Source organism: Acipenser ruthenus, chromosome 17 (genome assembly GCF_902713425.1).
Source record: "Acipenser ruthenus chromosome 17, fAciRut3.2 maternal haplotype, whole genome shotgun sequence".
Taxonomy (NCBI): domain Eukaryota; kingdom Metazoa; phylum Chordata; class Actinopteri; order Acipenseriformes; family Acipenseridae; genus Acipenser; species Acipenser ruthenus.
The window spans coordinates 5422620-5439283 of NC_081205.1; the positions used below are offsets into that span (position 1 = coordinate 5422620).

The 16664-nt window shown below is 39.4% G+C and overlaps 1 protein-coding gene across 3 annotated transcripts; it reads left to right on the plus strand.

Annotated features, from left to right (window-relative positions):
• Positions 1 to 1593: 1593 nt before the first annotated feature.
• Positions 1594 to 16457, plus strand: LOC117422826 (monocarboxylate transporter 4-like). Of its 3 annotated transcripts, none has more exons than XM_034038026.3 (5): positions 1594 to 1919; positions 11562 to 11798; positions 12001 to 12144; positions 12434 to 13213; positions 13537 to 16457. In XM_034038026.3, exons 2-5 carry the CDS (start codon positions 11576 to 11578, stop codon positions 13818 to 13820), a joined length of 1431 nt encoding a protein of 476 aa, XP_033893917.2. In that variant the 5' UTR covers positions 1594 to 1919; positions 11562 to 11575; the 3' UTR covers positions 13821 to 16457. The 3 variants fall into 3 exon arrangements, with proteins under 3 accessions (XP_033893917.2, XP_033893915.2, XP_058845851.1); XM_034038024.3 differs by lacking the exon at positions 1594 to 1919 and adding an exon at positions 1989 to 2102; XM_058989868.1 differs by lacking the exon at positions 1594 to 1919 and adding an exon at positions 10408 to 10820.
• Positions 16458 to 16664: the final 207 nt, after the last annotated feature.

The following is a 16664-nucleotide window of genomic DNA, read 5'->3' on the forward strand; positions in this document are numbered from 1 at the left end:
GTCAAAATTAACTGTCCCAAACTGTACCTGTACCTAGGTGAAATACTGTTTTTTTTCTGGTTGCTGGTAAATGCTAATCTATTTTTTCCTTTATTTTGTATGAATGCTGTGCGCATTATCTATGTGGATTGTCTTTTAGATGTATTTGCCCAATATTGGGTATTACCAATGAATGCATTATATTATATTATATTGTATTGTATTCTGTATTCTCTTAAAAATCCATTGGATTATTATGCATCTACCGGTATTTGAAGAAATATGTTTTGAGATATTCTCTTACAGCATCCAAGTTAATGCTATAGCAGTTCTGTCGTTAAACTGGAATTGATTATTATATGGGTATTGAGAGGGCGTGGAATGGCATGCCTCGTCTGTTATGTATTTACACTCTTTGAACCCATCAGGGAATGTATTCTTCTACTTCCTCATGATGCAAATTATTACAAAACTAATGTAATCTGATACATATGGAGCTGCAACTGTTTTTATCCTTACCTGGGTGATGAAACACTGCAGCAATTGTCTATTCCACAATCAGTGAGGTGGCACAAAATGGTAATATCTGGTAGTTAAAATCTGGAACACCACTTAGAAAGAAAAGTAGTTGAGTGCACAAAAAGATATCTGTCAGTTTTGTAAATTATATACAAACAGTACATGTCACTGCTTCATCTTAAAGCCACTTCTTTTGATTGTTTAGAGAACTGAAACTATTTATCAGTTCATCTGTCTGCCTATGGATTCAAAGGTACGTGTGTGTGTGTGTGTGTGTGTGTGTGTGTGTGTGTGTGTGTGTGTGTGTGTGTTTATATATATACAAACACTCCGCTTGGTATAACTGAAAACCTGCCTCATTGAAATGACAGCTAGTTTGCCTGATGAAGCATGTAAATAAGTGTTGTTTGCTATGGAGCTATTTGGATAAGTGGGTAAGAATTAAATGGCTGTTGTCCACCCCTACTTCATAAGGTCATTGCATGAAAATTAACACAAAAAAAAAAGTTTACTGGAGTTTGATAGATAGACGTTCCCAGGGTCACACAGTCCTCGACCCTAACCCATTTTAAATGCCCTGAATTAATTTTAATATCAGATGGATGTTCGGATAACTGCATAATTACTAGTAGTTTTCCAAGATAGTGGACTGTCTCACAGTTAAAATGGCATGGTTTTATAATATCGCTCAGCTTAAAAACTAAGAGGGCGTGACCATAAAATGAACTGAATCGCATGATTGCAAATGTTCCTGTTCTAAGAAAACGTCACACCAGAAAACATGTGTACATAAATTACAGTTTATACCGGAAAACTTTTTTTTTTTTTTTGGTACTTCCACTATTTTACAGTACCCCCGATGTTTGCGTCTATCTGTACAATTTACAATCCATATTTTAACATGTTATTTAGTTAGTGACTACTTGAATTAAAGACACTAAATATAAGGGAAGCTGAACCATTGATACGTTATACACATTACATAACAGAATTGTACAGTAATCGACATCGTTTGTTTTCATGTATGTACAATAACATTAACAGACATTAATTTTACATTAATGTCCATACTGTGTTCTCAATGCGGCTCAGCAGAACCCCGTATTTGGAATTTAGGACATGTAATTTGCATGGAGAAAATGTTCATGGCTGCTTGCAGTTGTATGTTAAACAAACTAATAGGCTAACATACAAGGAAACAAACTGGTAGTGTGCTTCAGCTAGAAGGGGCTTCAGAACTTTATACACTACCAAAAGAGGATACCAAAGGAAACTTCTTAATAGAACTGGACCCTCCCCATTGCCAAATAATCGCACAGTGTCAGTGACAATGCATCTGATTCGAACGGCCCCGGCAGCACTGTGCATTCGGAACCAAAGCAAACAGCAAGAGAATACAATACCGCTTGGTAAAGTCACAGGTGAGTCATCTGGAAAATGTTCGGCACTAGGACCGAGTTTGTCTCCGGATAGGGAGGATGTTTCTCTTCTCAGAATGACGTTTCTTTTATCAGACGTGCAGATGTAAACGTGATAACATAGTATATAATAGTAGGGCTAGAAGAGGGTTCGGAAAAGAGAAGCACGAATCGGGCATCACCAAGGTAAGAGACAGTGTTTTTTTACACTTGTGCCTACCAGTTACGATCATTTAAACCAGGTTTCTGACAAAAGAAAGACATGCTGCCTGTAGGATTACTATAGTATTTATATCTTATTAATTATATTTAGAATTATTTAAGAACTTTATATAATGTATCATTATGGAACAGATAGTATACATAAACGGGCTAGTTGGAAAATATACCATATTTACTGTTACATATGTTGTTGGTGATTAATTGCCTTCATGTCAGTTCATTATAGAAGTATGGATATCCTTCAGATTTACTTAAACAAGTAATAACATTTTTACAGTTATTAACAGTAACAAAATAAAGCATAACTTTTGAATGCTCAGTTTGTTTTACTGATGGTCCTAGATCTCTTAATGAGTGCTACACGTAGCTCACATGTGTATTGCATTTCATTTAAAATATGAAGATTAACAGGTTATAACGGCGTGGGGGGATTTTCATGTGGCGAGGACGTCATAGAAAGAAAGTGCTGTGATTAAGTCCATACTGCATGGCTGTGTGGACTTTCTTTTCGCCTCTGATTTGTATTTATTATAATGACACGAGCATGACTTCTGGAAATAGCGCGTTTTAGTCTTGAATTGCTTCTGATTGAAACCAAAAAATATACATTTTATGGGGAATAAAAGAGAAATGAGAATAGGAGCATTAACACAGGAAAGTGATCTCTTAGGTCATATCATTCCACCTTTATAGATGGTGTGTTGTTCAGCCCGACACGTTTGAATATCTGTGTGGATTGAGTTGGTAACAGGTGGTGGAATACCACAAAAAAGCATAACCTACTTCCATCCTCTTGGTCTTTTTGATCAAGTGCCATCATCTTGCAATACTAAAATATTTTGTAATAAACATGATTTATATAATATATACAGGCTTCGTTCTCTATGTACGTCATTCATACGTTATTACTGACTAGTCTATTTCACTTGAAAATTAAACAGGATATGATGACGTGTTATCATTTTATTTCTGATTATAGCCTATAATGTTATCTAAAGGGCATTGGCATTCGACGTGGATAATTACAAAAAATAAACCCAGTAAACGATACATCCCGAGTGCAAAGTGTGCAGAAGAAAACTGAAAAGGGACAATCGCATCCTGAAACGTAATTGTAACCGACTCTAGCACCAGTCTCATTATAATAATATTAAAGTTCGTCGTCGTGCGAAACAGGATGCTTTCAAATCAACTTTCCGACGTCATACTCAAATATAGCAAAAAAAGCTGCAGGGTATAACTATAATTGAGAGAGGCTGTTTTAAAGAGGGAGCAGTCATACACCTCAATATGCTGTATGTATATAAAACATAAATTATTTAGTCCGTCAGTCGCTGTCACGTTCCTCACGTCTCAATGCAGGTACTTGTACTTATGTAGCTGTATTTGGAAACCTGTAAAGACATTATTGTTCCAACTGTAGCCTGGGATTTCTGTAGCCGGACTAGACTCGCAATTAAATAAAATGTACCGTTTAATTACACCCACGGCCAATTCAATTGACGTATTCGACAGACCAAAAACGACATGTTGTTTGTTCCAAGAAAAAAAAAAAGTTATTAACATTTGCTTTTAGTATGGTCGAGCCTGATAGTGCCTTTGACAGGATATGGTCTATTTAAAGAATGTGTGATGGCGACATTGTAGCTTCTTATCATCGATGTCAGTGTAACACTGTATTTATATTTATTGTGCGTTATTACATTATTTTTGCACTTATTTATTATCACCAAGTATTATAACTATTTATTTTTTTGCGCGCATTTTTCTTTAGTTTGTTTTGCACGAGTGATTTTCTTAATTTGATGGCATATAGAGCTCAACAAGGGTTCAATTGACTGATTTGTAAAGGTTGAAAAGCAAGTGGCCCGTTATCCAAACTTCGTTCCCGATAGATTCAAAAGCCAACTGTTCAGAATCAGTGCAAAGCTGTTTTGCCTTACAGCATACTGCGTGTTGTGCTTGAAGGTTCCTGTTCCTGGTCTGACACTGTGTGTGTGTTGATGACTACCCGTCCTCGTGCCTGTACAGCTTCTCCGAGTGCGCGGGGTCTCTTGCTGACCTCGCTTGAACGCCCCGCAGTTGAAAGACTTAACAGCAGAACCGAGGGGAATGCGGCAAAAAAGGAGGAGAAATATTGAACTGGACTTTGATAAGAGTGTGCAGACAGGTGTGAACTAAACACGCAGTAAGCAGACTTTTTTTGGCGTAGTTTTTTTTAAATGATGGTAGCCGTCTACGCCACTGAAGGCACCTCCTTCTGATTAGGTTAAAAAAAGGTTTGGGTTATTTTGTTTGGCACTGGAATGAATTTAGGCAAGAGAAGAAACACAATGCAAGTTTAACAATTTATTATTTTTTTCAAGGGGCGAATATAAATAACATACAATAAAAAATTAAAATACACAATAAAATGTTACAAATCCAATGGGGTCTTTTTCTTGGGTTTCTTCTGTAGGCCCTGAAGCACCCTACAAATGAAGCTAACAACTAGAAGAGTAGACTGGTCACTGCCCAATCCCATTTACTATTCCAGGCGCCTCAATTGCACTGTGCTTTTAAGCCTACAAGAGATAATCCAAATTTATGGCCAGTTCTGAATACAGATTTTGATTTGCAGTACCGTAACCACCCACTACGGGCAGGGGTGCTAGAGTGCACTTAAATTAGCTGGTCAGTAGTATTTCAATAAAACGGATATCCCTCAGTCCCCCACTAAAACACAGTTAAAATTACAATACAGAAATAAATAAAGATACAATAGTTAAAACAAACTGTGTTGGGAGTTTAAATTAAAAAGTGTTGAGTGATAAAGCTTAAATTTAAAAACTGGGTGTCGGCTCTTCAGAACAATAAAACATAGTGATAAGCTTTGGATAAAACTATTACACATAATCCGTTTTCACAGCATGTATGCAGTAAATGTCCACTAATACTACCATAGAGATACACATAGTATATTAGATCAGTTTACTGCTTATTTCAATGTTAAAATAGTTCAAACAAAATAATTCCTTGCAGGGCCATTGATGCAAACTGTGCTGCATTCATGCTGTCCCTGGAATAAAACAAACCCTCCAAAGTTCGTTTCTGCAGATGCACTGTACTGCTGTAACAAAACAAAAAAAGTATTACAAAATTAGCTTTACATGATTTGCTTACATCGTTAAAAATGGCCCAATCAAGCCCAATCCCGTTTATAAGCAGACTTGCCACCTCTGCCCTGGACGCCCGCGCACTGAATTTGAACCGGAGTGTTACATCCTAATGCCCGCCCCCGTCTAACTTTCATCCCCGTGAATCTTTGACTATGTTAATTCTCACCCCCGTGAAATTTATTTTATTCTAATTCTCGCCCCGTAGTGTGAATTGGGCTTTTCTAAAATTGACGGGGGTGAGAATTAGTCAAGGCAAAAATTCACGGGGATGGGTTAGACGGGGGTGAGCATTATGCTGCGACACCTGTCGAGTAATTCGGAGTGCTCTCTTTGGTTATTAGTGATGAAGTGCAGAACACTTACAATTGTAACCAGAAAGAAAAAAAAAATACTCGTCTCCCTCTTGCTAGCCAGTAATTATAACGAACAACAAAGCTATGTGCAGTGACAGTGCAGATTAGGCAAAAACGAGTTGAATATACGATTGTCACTAGGATTGTGCCATATATATATATATATATATATATATATATATATATATATATATATATATATATATATATATATATATATATATATTACACACACACACACACCACTAGGACCATTATTTTGTATCAAATGGGTATGAATAAGATTTTTTTTTTAAATGTCTGATTTTATCAGCCAGTTAAATGTGTTGACAGATTTGGATTAGATACATTAAATCTGTTGCACAAGCCTCCTCCTCCCTCCTTGGTTGTATTTCCTTTGAACTCCCTAATTTAGTCCCATGAATATATATTTTTTAAATCTAGTAGTGTTATGTATAACAAAAAGGTTTATTTGTCCCACTTGTTTTATATCATGGTATTCTTTGCTGCATGGTAAGAGCACAGTCTGCTATGACAGATCATATGATGTTTAGTCTTAGGGCATTATTCCACTGATTTATTTTAAATGAACGTTTGCAAGACTCAAGCACCCTTCAGTGCTGCTTGTTTCTAGACAGGCCTACATCTTGCATACCAGGGTCAGGGTGAATTACTGTTTTCCATTCTAATTGCATTTCCACTTCCTTTTTAAAAATTAGTTCCCAATTCCAATAAATGTAAAAAAAAAAAATGGACCTCAGCCCTTTTGTGTGTGAAGTCTGTTCTAGTATCAGTGCCCAGGATGTAAAGGCAGAGTGTAAAAGGTTCACTGCAGTGTTGGTCTCAAGGTTGGGGTATTGAGCTTGGACACCTTGGACAGGCCTGGCTTCCATTCCATTGTGCTTTTGGCAGACCTTTCACATAGCATATTGAGTATCAAACATGAGAGCTGGCCAAGACCCATAAAATAGTATTTGTTGGAGAAACAATGCAACATGATAGGCACACGTTGTCTTGTATGCATTAGCCTATGATTTGTATAGCCCCAATACAATATCTATCACGTCACCATATGTTTTCCAAACCATTCATCCAGTTGTGAGGAATCAATAGTGATTTTTGAACAACACTGGTCTGGGCCCATGAAATAGCTCCCAGACTCAGAATCACAGTTTAAACACTTCTTGCACTCTTATTTAATCAAACAAACAAATAAAAGGGTTAAACAAAACAAATTAATTTAAACAAAACAAATGACTTAGTATTGAGGCTGGACAGCCACCTTCACTGAACCACTGATATCACCTTGATCAGGCTGCACATTCATCATCTCTCTAAACAAGCAGTTCTTTGGTCTTTTTATAGGGTGTGGCCCGGGGTGATTGATAATCAATAATGAACTCATTAAATAATTAACCAATTCAACATGCAATACTGCATGGCTGTGCAAAGGTGGCCACATTTTCTAAGTGTGCAGAGCCTTTGCCCTGTCACAAGCTAACTACAAAAGACTATATTGTAACTTGGAACAAATGCATACTCTATGGCTGAACCAACAGGAGTCAGTTGATACAATAGGTCAATATGAAAATCTATGTGAACAATGATGCAACTTCTGAACTTTTGTGTGTAATTCTGAAGACTGTGTGGGCCCCTATGACATTTAATCCTGGATGTCATTGCAAGTATAGGCAGTGAGTCAGGCTTCTGCCCATTTCCACATGAATCCTGAATGTCTGTAATCCTCCAACAACTGTCTGGATCTGGTTTTGAAGACCCCAGAGTTGAATATTTGCATTGGGTAGGTTGGTACAGTTCCTGTGTGCATGTGGGTGTGAACTTGGCTGCTTTTGAAGAGGAAATGAGTTGAGAAAAAAACATTGGGTATTGCAATCTCACTAATGAACCTGGCATGACCTCCATAATATTGGTCTTTTCAGGACCATCCCTATGTAAAGTAATTTAAAGTAATACAGGGTGTATTTCTGAAATGGGCAATAATGGTATTAATGTATAGTAATACTGAAAGAAACTGGGCTGGGCTATAAAACCCCAGTAAACTAATTGTTTGGGGGGTAAAGGTCAACAATGAGGACTGAGTTGTAGAAGGTAAGCAAGCACGGTATGTGTTTTATATTATTATTTTATTTATTACGTTAATAGGCTTAGCCTCATGATGAACCTTATGATTGGGCTGGGTTCATTGTAACTAGGTTTTTGTTTTTTGTCTTTGGCTTCTGAATACAATCTGTGTATCAGAATGCTTTAGTGCATTTGTGCCTCTTCCATGTGTGTTTGAGTCCATTCTAACACTGATGGGCTGTTGCCATCCTGACACTATTCCACGGTTTAGTCACAAGGGGTTACATTTCATTTGTTAAGAACATAAGAACGAAATCCAGTTATTCCAGAGCAACTGACCTATCCGTGACTTTTTTTTTAACAGGAAAATCAATCCTTATTGTAACTTATGGTAATTGTATGAACCTTGCATTTGTTGTGCTGCCTGCTCTGAACACCCACTGCTGTGATCCACATTTGATTCAGTGGTGCTGTAGCAATATAATTAATATGACCGGTGCATGGGATATTACCCATGCATTCCTAGCATGTTTAAGTTGCCTTAAAGCCATTTCAAATGCCTTGTGACATGTATTGAGCTCTCCGATTCTCTCAAAGTAAACCACTTTGTCAGAGTAAACGACAAACCATTGACGTGCAGTTCCTGTATTTTTGCTGTTGCAGTTTGAAGATGACAAGCATCTTTCTCCTCTTCCTTTAAGTTTTCTTGCGGTTTAATGGCCACACAAATGCAGATGTGCAAACATTCATTTGTTGGTGATTTTTCATTTCATTTGACAATTAGCCCTATATGAGTTTCGGTATATGCACAGGTAATTGAAATTAGACCCTGGTGCTGGTATAAACCTGATGGCATGAGTTATCATAAATCTAGACCGTGAAGTTTAAGAGAAATCTATATCTATCTCTTTCATTCTTCATTATCCTTGACCATTAGATTTGCCATAATCTGTCCTATAAACATGTGTATGTATTGCCATTACTTGTACCAGTCTAACACCTTCCAGAGCACCAAAATGTATTGCAAAACAAACCTATAACTTCCATTATAAAAATATTGAAGATAATGCAGTACTTCAGTCTTTCAGTCTAAACTCGCAGTGTCCAACAATTTTACAGTATTTCTTTTCTGTCTTAGTGTGCACTCTGCTTTCTCAAACATTGTTGATAGTCCAGTTGGCTTATTTTCTCCAAGATGGCTGTATAGAGCCCCATCTTAAAAACCTGCCTGGCAATACTTCCATCCAGCAATGCCCAATAGGCCTGATTCTGTTAGCACTTGCAAAAAGTTATACATCTGTTCTAGCACAAACAAACCTTGGCTAAAACCCTTTGTGTACTAAACTGTTTTTTTTATAGCCAGTGTGGGGCACTACACCTTTTAAGTCTGTCACCCAGAGGCAGCAGTAATCAATCTTTTGATTGGAGACTGCCATAGCATAGAGAAGAGAATGCTGAAGGATTCTAAATGTTGTAGGAATGTCTTTCACCCCACTCCACCCCACCCATGCTTGAAACCTGTTTGCCTCAACTGGCAAGTGTTAAATAGTAGGTTGTATATATCGGATAGGATCTCTGATTTTTGGATTGGCTGAAAAGTTCAGGTTGGGGGGGGGGGGGGGGGGGGGGAATGAAATGATCAAAACTGTGAGCAAATATTTGCCACAGTCTGATCAATGTAATCTGTGCTCTGTTACAGCCACCAAGACACACTTTGGTGACTCTGGTTTAGTTACAACGGGTGGTTGATTGGAAGTGTATAGCAGAAGTCTGAAACTCAAAGCGTAGTGTTGGCTTGCTTGGCCTAAAGAGGGATCTGATTAGTTAAATGGGGGGAGAGAAATACCCAGAGCTTTGATGAAGGTTATTGCTGTTAGATAGATGAAAGCTTTGTGTGTACATTTCGAAAGAACAGGATATGCCTGTTGTGTAATTATTGCCATATATGTCGAAATTGTCATTTAGCTGTGAAAGTGTCTTGTTGCCCAATGAGAAATTGCATTGCGTCTGGTGTGAAGCGGCCTTTGAGGGCGAAATGTATTAACGGCAAGAAAACTATCCTTTTAGCAGAGGACATTAGAGGGCATCTGTCTTTTTTTTAAAAAATTTTTTAAAGCATTTATGGATCTTGAAGTGCAAATGTAGAAAATGGTGGTCAATTGACGGCTTGTTGCCGACTGTTTTATGTGTCTGAACATTATCTGGTTATCTGGGAATGCTCCATAGGTGGTGTTCTGATGCAACACCATTCAAGGCTTCCTGGGGGAGTGTGGCAGGGTGCCCTGCCCCTGTGCGTATTTTATGTGTTTTTTTATATATATATATAAATGTAGTGGTGTACGGAGTGTGGGTTATGTAGCACAGGTGATTTTTAAAATATTTGTATTTCAGCACAGGGATTGCACAATCCCTTCACGTGCAGATTAAAGTGGGTATTTGTCTGGAGCACGATTGGTTCACGTGCAGCCTGTGCCGAGATTCAATTGAATGAGTGAGTTTTACGCACGAGGGGTTGGTGTGTTCAGGGAGAAACTGAAATAAAAATAACAATTGCTTCTTGTGCTGGCTTGACACCAGCACCTTACTTATTTTATTTAGGGTTTGGTCAGTGCCTGTTTGTTGGGCACTGTGCCTTTTTTGTTTCTGTGAAGTGTTTTTTGTTTTGTCAAACATTTTGTTTTTTATAATAAATGTGCAAGCAGTGCTTTCATACCCAGCAGTACTGTCTGTGTGCTACTCCTTCCTGGCCTGACTATTGCCACTACAAGCCAGACTGTTCACAGGGGGTAAAGGGGTCTATGCTTCACCGGAAACCAGATTGCAATTGTGTATCATCTAGTCGCCCTACCAAGGAATAAAAAAAGAAATCAGAGTAAGATTCTGAAACCCACGTTCAACTCTGATGCAGGAAAAGCCGGCTGCTTGGAGACTTTGATTTACAGAAAGCTTGGACCTTGATCTCGGATCTGCCTGCAAAACTGGTGTGCATTGCTGCGACGGCCATTAGACAAATAATCTCCTGAGGGATCTTTTGATATAGCAAAGGCAAGGAGGCCATTTTGTGTTCAAACTATGGGACCTGGAGAAATGTGAGTTATATCAGGGTGTTCACTAATAGGGTTTGGCATTTTTCTGTATAAATGACAATATGGCAAATTAAGTTGAACATCAATATAGAGTACTTTTATCAAGATTCCTTCACATTGATCAACATTTAAACAGTATTGTGACAAGGTACTCGTGCCACATGTGTGGGTAACAGCATTGCAAGACAGACAAGGGAGTTGGAGTTGAAACGCCGACACAGGCGTGCAGGATTTATTAAACCGAAAGTTAAACGGGTCATATGACAGTACCAACGATGGTAGCGCACAGAGGACACATACAGCAGGCTGTACAAAAGGCAAAATTTAAAACCCAGTAAAAGAACTACAAATAAAAGGTGCCACACAGGGCGAGTGCTAACCTTACTGAACGAGGCGTCCTGCTCCAGGAACCTGTTGCACTACGTAACCCTCGCTATACATTACTTGGGATCAATATTCCCTAAACTAACCTACTGATGAGCCAGTATTCTTACGACGACTCCTGCTTCTTCATACAGCCTTGGCTGGGCATTGCCTTAACAAGTACCATGTTGTCTGTAAACAATCATTTGATCAAACATAACTCCAGAAAGCACACAAAACAAACTGGTTTCCACATAAACAGTGGCACCAAAAACAAATTCTCATGGTTACTGTAAATATCAATCGCTCAAGCCAAGAGTGGATATCTAATTTGGTTTTAGTTGTACCACACTTTGACCATGCCCCTTTCTGCCCCCCCAGGTAACAGTTGAATCATGGGAGGTGCTGCTGTGGATGACGGCCCCACTGGAGTGAAGGCCCCGGATGGGGGGTGGGGCTGGGCGGTCCTCTGCGGCTGCTTTGTCATCACAGGATTCTCGTATGCCTTCCCCAAGGCGATTAGTGTGTTCTACAAGGAGCTCATTCAAGAGTTCGGAGTAGGATACAGTGACACCGCATGGATATCCTCCATTCTGCTGGCCATGCTGTATGGGACAGGTGAGCATAATGGCAACATGATCATTGCAACTGTCCTCTAGTTGACCATTATAAATTCCCTGGCAATTCAGACCATCTGTAATTGTTTGATTGTTTTAACTTCTAGGTGCCCTCTTGCCTTGATTTGTTACTGCAATTTGAGAAAGTAGCACCAAACACTCAAGGCAGATCTCCCCTTAACACCTTCTCTGTGTCTCTCCAGGCCCCCTGTGCAGTGTCTTGGTGAACCGTTTTGGGTGCCGTCCCGTTATGATGGTAGGGGGGCTTTTCGCCTCTTTGGGGATGATTTTAGCATCCTTTGCCACCAGCATCATTCAGATATACTTCACCACTGGTGTCATAACTGGTAAGCCATGCTACACTTCCATCGCCATCACAAATCTGATTGTGGTCATGATCAGTCAAGAAATTGCTGTGGAATGTGTTCCCAACACAGTCTGATCTCTTGTATTCCATGCAGAACTTTTATTCATATGTGAGCACAAACAGTTCAAGTTATGTACCTGCATAATGATGGGGATGGGGGGGTTGGTTTTAATGTGAATTGCTCATATGGTTATACATCTTCTTCTTGCAAGCTCATACAGTAGATGTAACAAAGTATTTTGCCCTGAGTCTCTGGTTTTTGGTTCCAGGTTTGGGTCTGGCACTTAACTTCCAGCCCTCGCTAATCATGTTGAACAGGTACTTTGACCAGAAGAGACCCCTGGCTAATGGGCTAGCGGCAGCAGGAAGTCCCGTGTTTCTGTCCTGCCTGTCTCCACTGGGGCATGTTCTCGAGCATGAGTATGGCTGGCGGGGGGGCTTCCTTATCCTGGGGGGGATGCTGCTCAATTGCTGTGCTTGCGGGGCCCTCATGAGGCCACTGCAACCCCCCAAGAAGCCAGTAGACCAGGAGGAGCCATCCAGCAAGGTGGTCGAGAAGAAGCCTAAGAGAAAGCTGCTTGACTTTGTGGTCTTCAAAGACCGGGGTTTTTTGATCTACGCAATAGCGGCCTCCATCATGGTCCTGGGTCTCTTCGTGCCACCGGTGTTTGTGATCAGCTATGCCGAACACCTGGGCAACAGTGACACCAATGCTGCGTTCCTGCTCAGCATCTTGGGATTTGTTGATCTCTTTTCCCGGCCCACATGCGGGATCATCGCCGGGCTCAAGTGGGTACGCCCACACTGTGTCTACCTCTTTGCCTTCGCCATGGTCTTCAATGGAGTGACTGACCTGGTCGGCTCCATGTCTGTGGACTACACACACCTGGTGATATTTTGCGTCTTCTTTGGTATCTCCTACGGCATGGTGGGAGCGCTGCAATTTGAGGTCCTGATGGCCATCGTGGGCACAGAGAAATTCCCCAGTGCCATCGGCCTGGTTCTGCTCATGGAGGCTATGGCTGTCTTGGTTGGACCACCTTCTGCAGGTAAGACTTTGAATAGGTGAAGGTGATTTTGGCTTGAAAAGCAGGTGGAAAATTGCATGCAGACAGTTTTAGTGAAATGCCTGGGGGGTGGGGGGATGGGGGGATGGGGGTGGGGGGGCACCGATTCATCATGCGCTTAACGTTGACAGCACTTTACTATAGTTAAAGCACATTCAAGCAAAGTAATGCAACTTCTAATTAAGCAAATTTAATTTACCTTAAATACCCAAGAATTACAGCATTTCTGTTTACCCTTTGCTGCAATATTTAACCAGGTTTTTTTTTTTTTTTAAATTTGGTATTTCTATTATTCCTCCCTCCAGGCATGATACTGGATGCTACACATAAGAACTACATGGTTGTGTTCATGGTGGCTGGCAGTCAAGTGACGCTTTCTGCCCTGGTTTTGGGCTTTGGGAACTTCTTCTGCATCAAGAAGAAACACAAGGAACCCAAGAAGGAGGTGGATGCGAGTCCAGCAGAGCTATTGCTGATCAGGAAGCGACCAGAGTCCAGCTTGATGCTCTCCAGCGAGGTGGAGCAGTTCCTGAAGGAGGATACTGAAAAGAACGGCGAGGTGAACATGAACCCAGAGACATGCGTGTGAACAACAGAACTGAGTGAAGGAGCAAACAAGTGGTACAAATATTTGTAGATTTTTAGGGGTGCTATAGATTTACATTAGGGCTGTGCCATATCAAAACAAGCAATTTAAATCATAAAGGAAGGTCACATGAGAATACACTGGAGCGGGACTGTTAATGTTATAAAAAGGACAAATATTTAAGTGTCGATCAGGACTCCTCTCCATCAGTCACTCCAGCTATAGAGAATTTAAATCTTGTGATAAATAAAATGCACAAGCTAATTCTGACTTTCCACTGCAGCAGCAGTAGAACCAAATCATTACCATGCCATACCATGATCATACCACTGGGACACTTTTTTCAAAGCTTAATTGTACCACCAGAGCACTGCCTTGAATACAGTCTTGTGTGTGTGTGTTTTTGTTTGTTTTTTTTGTGTGTGTTGCGCAAATGGTCACCAAGAAAAGGTGCTGAAAAACTAAGTGGATTGATTTTATTTGAATCTCCGTCATCTTTTAGCAATGAGATGCTTCAAACTATTCCCCACTTATTGTGAGATTCTTTTTCATGGAATTGTCAGCTGGGTGAGTAAACTGGGTTTGGATAGCCTGCACTTTCCCAGCCCTCCTTGTGCATCTTCTGCTTACCCGTTTTTGTCTAGTGACTGAGTTTGCTTTGTCCTACCAGTTTTTCTTGTGTGTCTTTTGTAACCAGTGTTGTAGCAGTGTCTTTGAGAATCTGCAGTTTTTGGTGGAAGCAGTTACCATGCTCTGTACATGCAATTTAGTATGGCAAGCCACTCCAAGTTTCTGTTTTTAATGTTTTATGATTTTAAAACCCTGTTTCCCAAAGTGAAAGGTAATGTTGAACTTCCTGGCTCAGTCAAACAATGAAGGTATTGTATGTTTACAAATCCAGTTTGTATTGATATTATTATTATTATTATTATTATTTATTTCTTAGCAGACACCCTTATCCAGGGCGACTTACAATCGTAAGCAAATACATTTCAAGTGTTACAATACAAGTAATACAATAAGAGCAAGAAATACAATAATTACGATATATTTCTATGTGCAGTATTAAAGCCTGAAACGAGAAATTGGTCATTAAGGCTTGATGGATTCAGTTGTAGGATTTATTTAAATAATAAAAAAACACCTTCTGCCTAATGATGACATCTGCTGGAATGGTTGTGGATTGCCAAGTAATAACCAAAATCCTCTCTAGTTAAATGTGGGCAGCTGGAATGTGTTCTCTGCAGCACAGTGATTGGTGTTGATAAGCCCTCGTCGGTCCATGTTTGTCTTTACAACTCCTTGTGCTGTACAGTATGTTTTGAACAGTGTGCATTCACCAAACTCCCCCTTGGCTGTCAGTAGAAAACATAAATGAACACCATGGTAGAACTGGGTGTGAAGTTTTCCCTTTTACAGATTTGCTGCACTTCCTATGGCCTTCCTGCACATTTTGTCTGGCAGTTGAAATCAAAACGGAAATTAATTGTGAAGGCTGCTTAGTAGCTAGAACCAAAAAAGACTGTGTTGAAATGCAGAGGGAGGTATCTGTTTTAAAGATACTGCAGAGATTACCAAAGATGTGCCCCACAATACTTTTCTATTCTGCTTTGCATACATTGTTCAATTTTGGCTTTCATCCAGCCTGCAATAAGCTCCTTCCGATTTTTAAATGTATTTAAATATATATATTTAAGTTTTGCCTCTTCTGTAAGAAGAGTATATCTGACATATTTGAGTTTGGGAGGAGAGGAGGAATAAATATATTTTAACACACCCTTTCCGTTTGCGAAACTGTTTTTCAAAAAAAAAAAAAAAAAACTCCCAGTGACACTGCAGTTTGCTTTGGCTTCTTTGGAAAGGATTGTCTTTACGGGGACTCCTCTTTTGAAAGATTCTAGATAGAACAGCAAATAATTGGATCTGTCCTGAGGTCTGTTAACATTTCTGCAGACTCCAAGGGAGGTATCCTAACATTTCTCCAGATGTGTATATAAATTGACTTGCGTGTTCCTATATTCCTGGTATGCATACATGATATAGAATATAAAGACTGTACATTTTAAACTTTTGTTATCAATATGAAACCAGGTGGGTCCTAAAATGATTAACAAGTGTTGCATGCCTTTTGTTTGTGAGCAGACATGTCTCTGCTGATTGTTCATGTGGGGTAAACCTTATGGGACCACTGCTACAAAAAGCAATAAATGCAAGATCAAATGCTAGCAAGTTTTGTGTTCGAAAAACAAATTTTGTACGGGAACAAAATACCAAAATACATAGATGTGTGTGGGGTGTTTTAATTTAGAAACTCTGTTTTTACAAGAGCATTACAGTCACCCCCTTTTGGCCAGTAAAGAGTTAATCATTTCAGGAATCCTTTGTTTTGAAGGGAGGAATACTGTTGAGATGTTTAACTGGTTATTTGTTTTGTATGTGTGTCTAATAATATATATTTTAAATATATATAAATTCTCATGTGGCAGGGATAGCCTGCCTCCACTGTTCTGTGAATGCACTTTCCCGTCATCACCCCTGTACAGAACTGTGTAGCTTTTTTATTTTATTTTTTAATTTTTTAAAACATGCTTTTTAGTGACCCATCACAAATCTACTGAAATAAATATTTATGCTGTTGAATTGTCAGTTATTACTTTTCTTTTTTTTCTTTTTAAATACTTTTTAGCTCATTGCACGGCTCTTTTTAATGTAAGAGGACATATTGAAAACCGTACTCTCCTTATACTAAGCCACACTGTATTTCCTGGTATTTGTGTAAGTTTTCACCAGCCGCAATACAAACTGTATCATAAACCAGTATTTACCCCACTGGTGCTACAGTCATTC

What these genes read in the sequence shown, in the direction of transcription:
- LOC117422826 (XM_034038026.3), top strand. Translation starts at nt 11,576, where the DNA reads ATGGGAGGTGCTGCTGTGGATGACGGCCCCACTGGAGTGAAGGCCCCG. An exon ending in GGCCATGCTGTATGGGACAG is followed by an intron (nt 11,799 to 12,000) that starts GTGAGCATAATG and finishes GTGTCTCTCCAG; the next exon opens with GCCCCCTGTGCAGTGTCTTG. An exon ending in CACCACTGGTGTCATAACTG is followed by an intron (nt 12,145 to 12,433) that starts GTAAGCCATGCT and finishes TTTTGGTTCCAG; the next exon opens with GTTTGGGTCTGGCACTTAAC.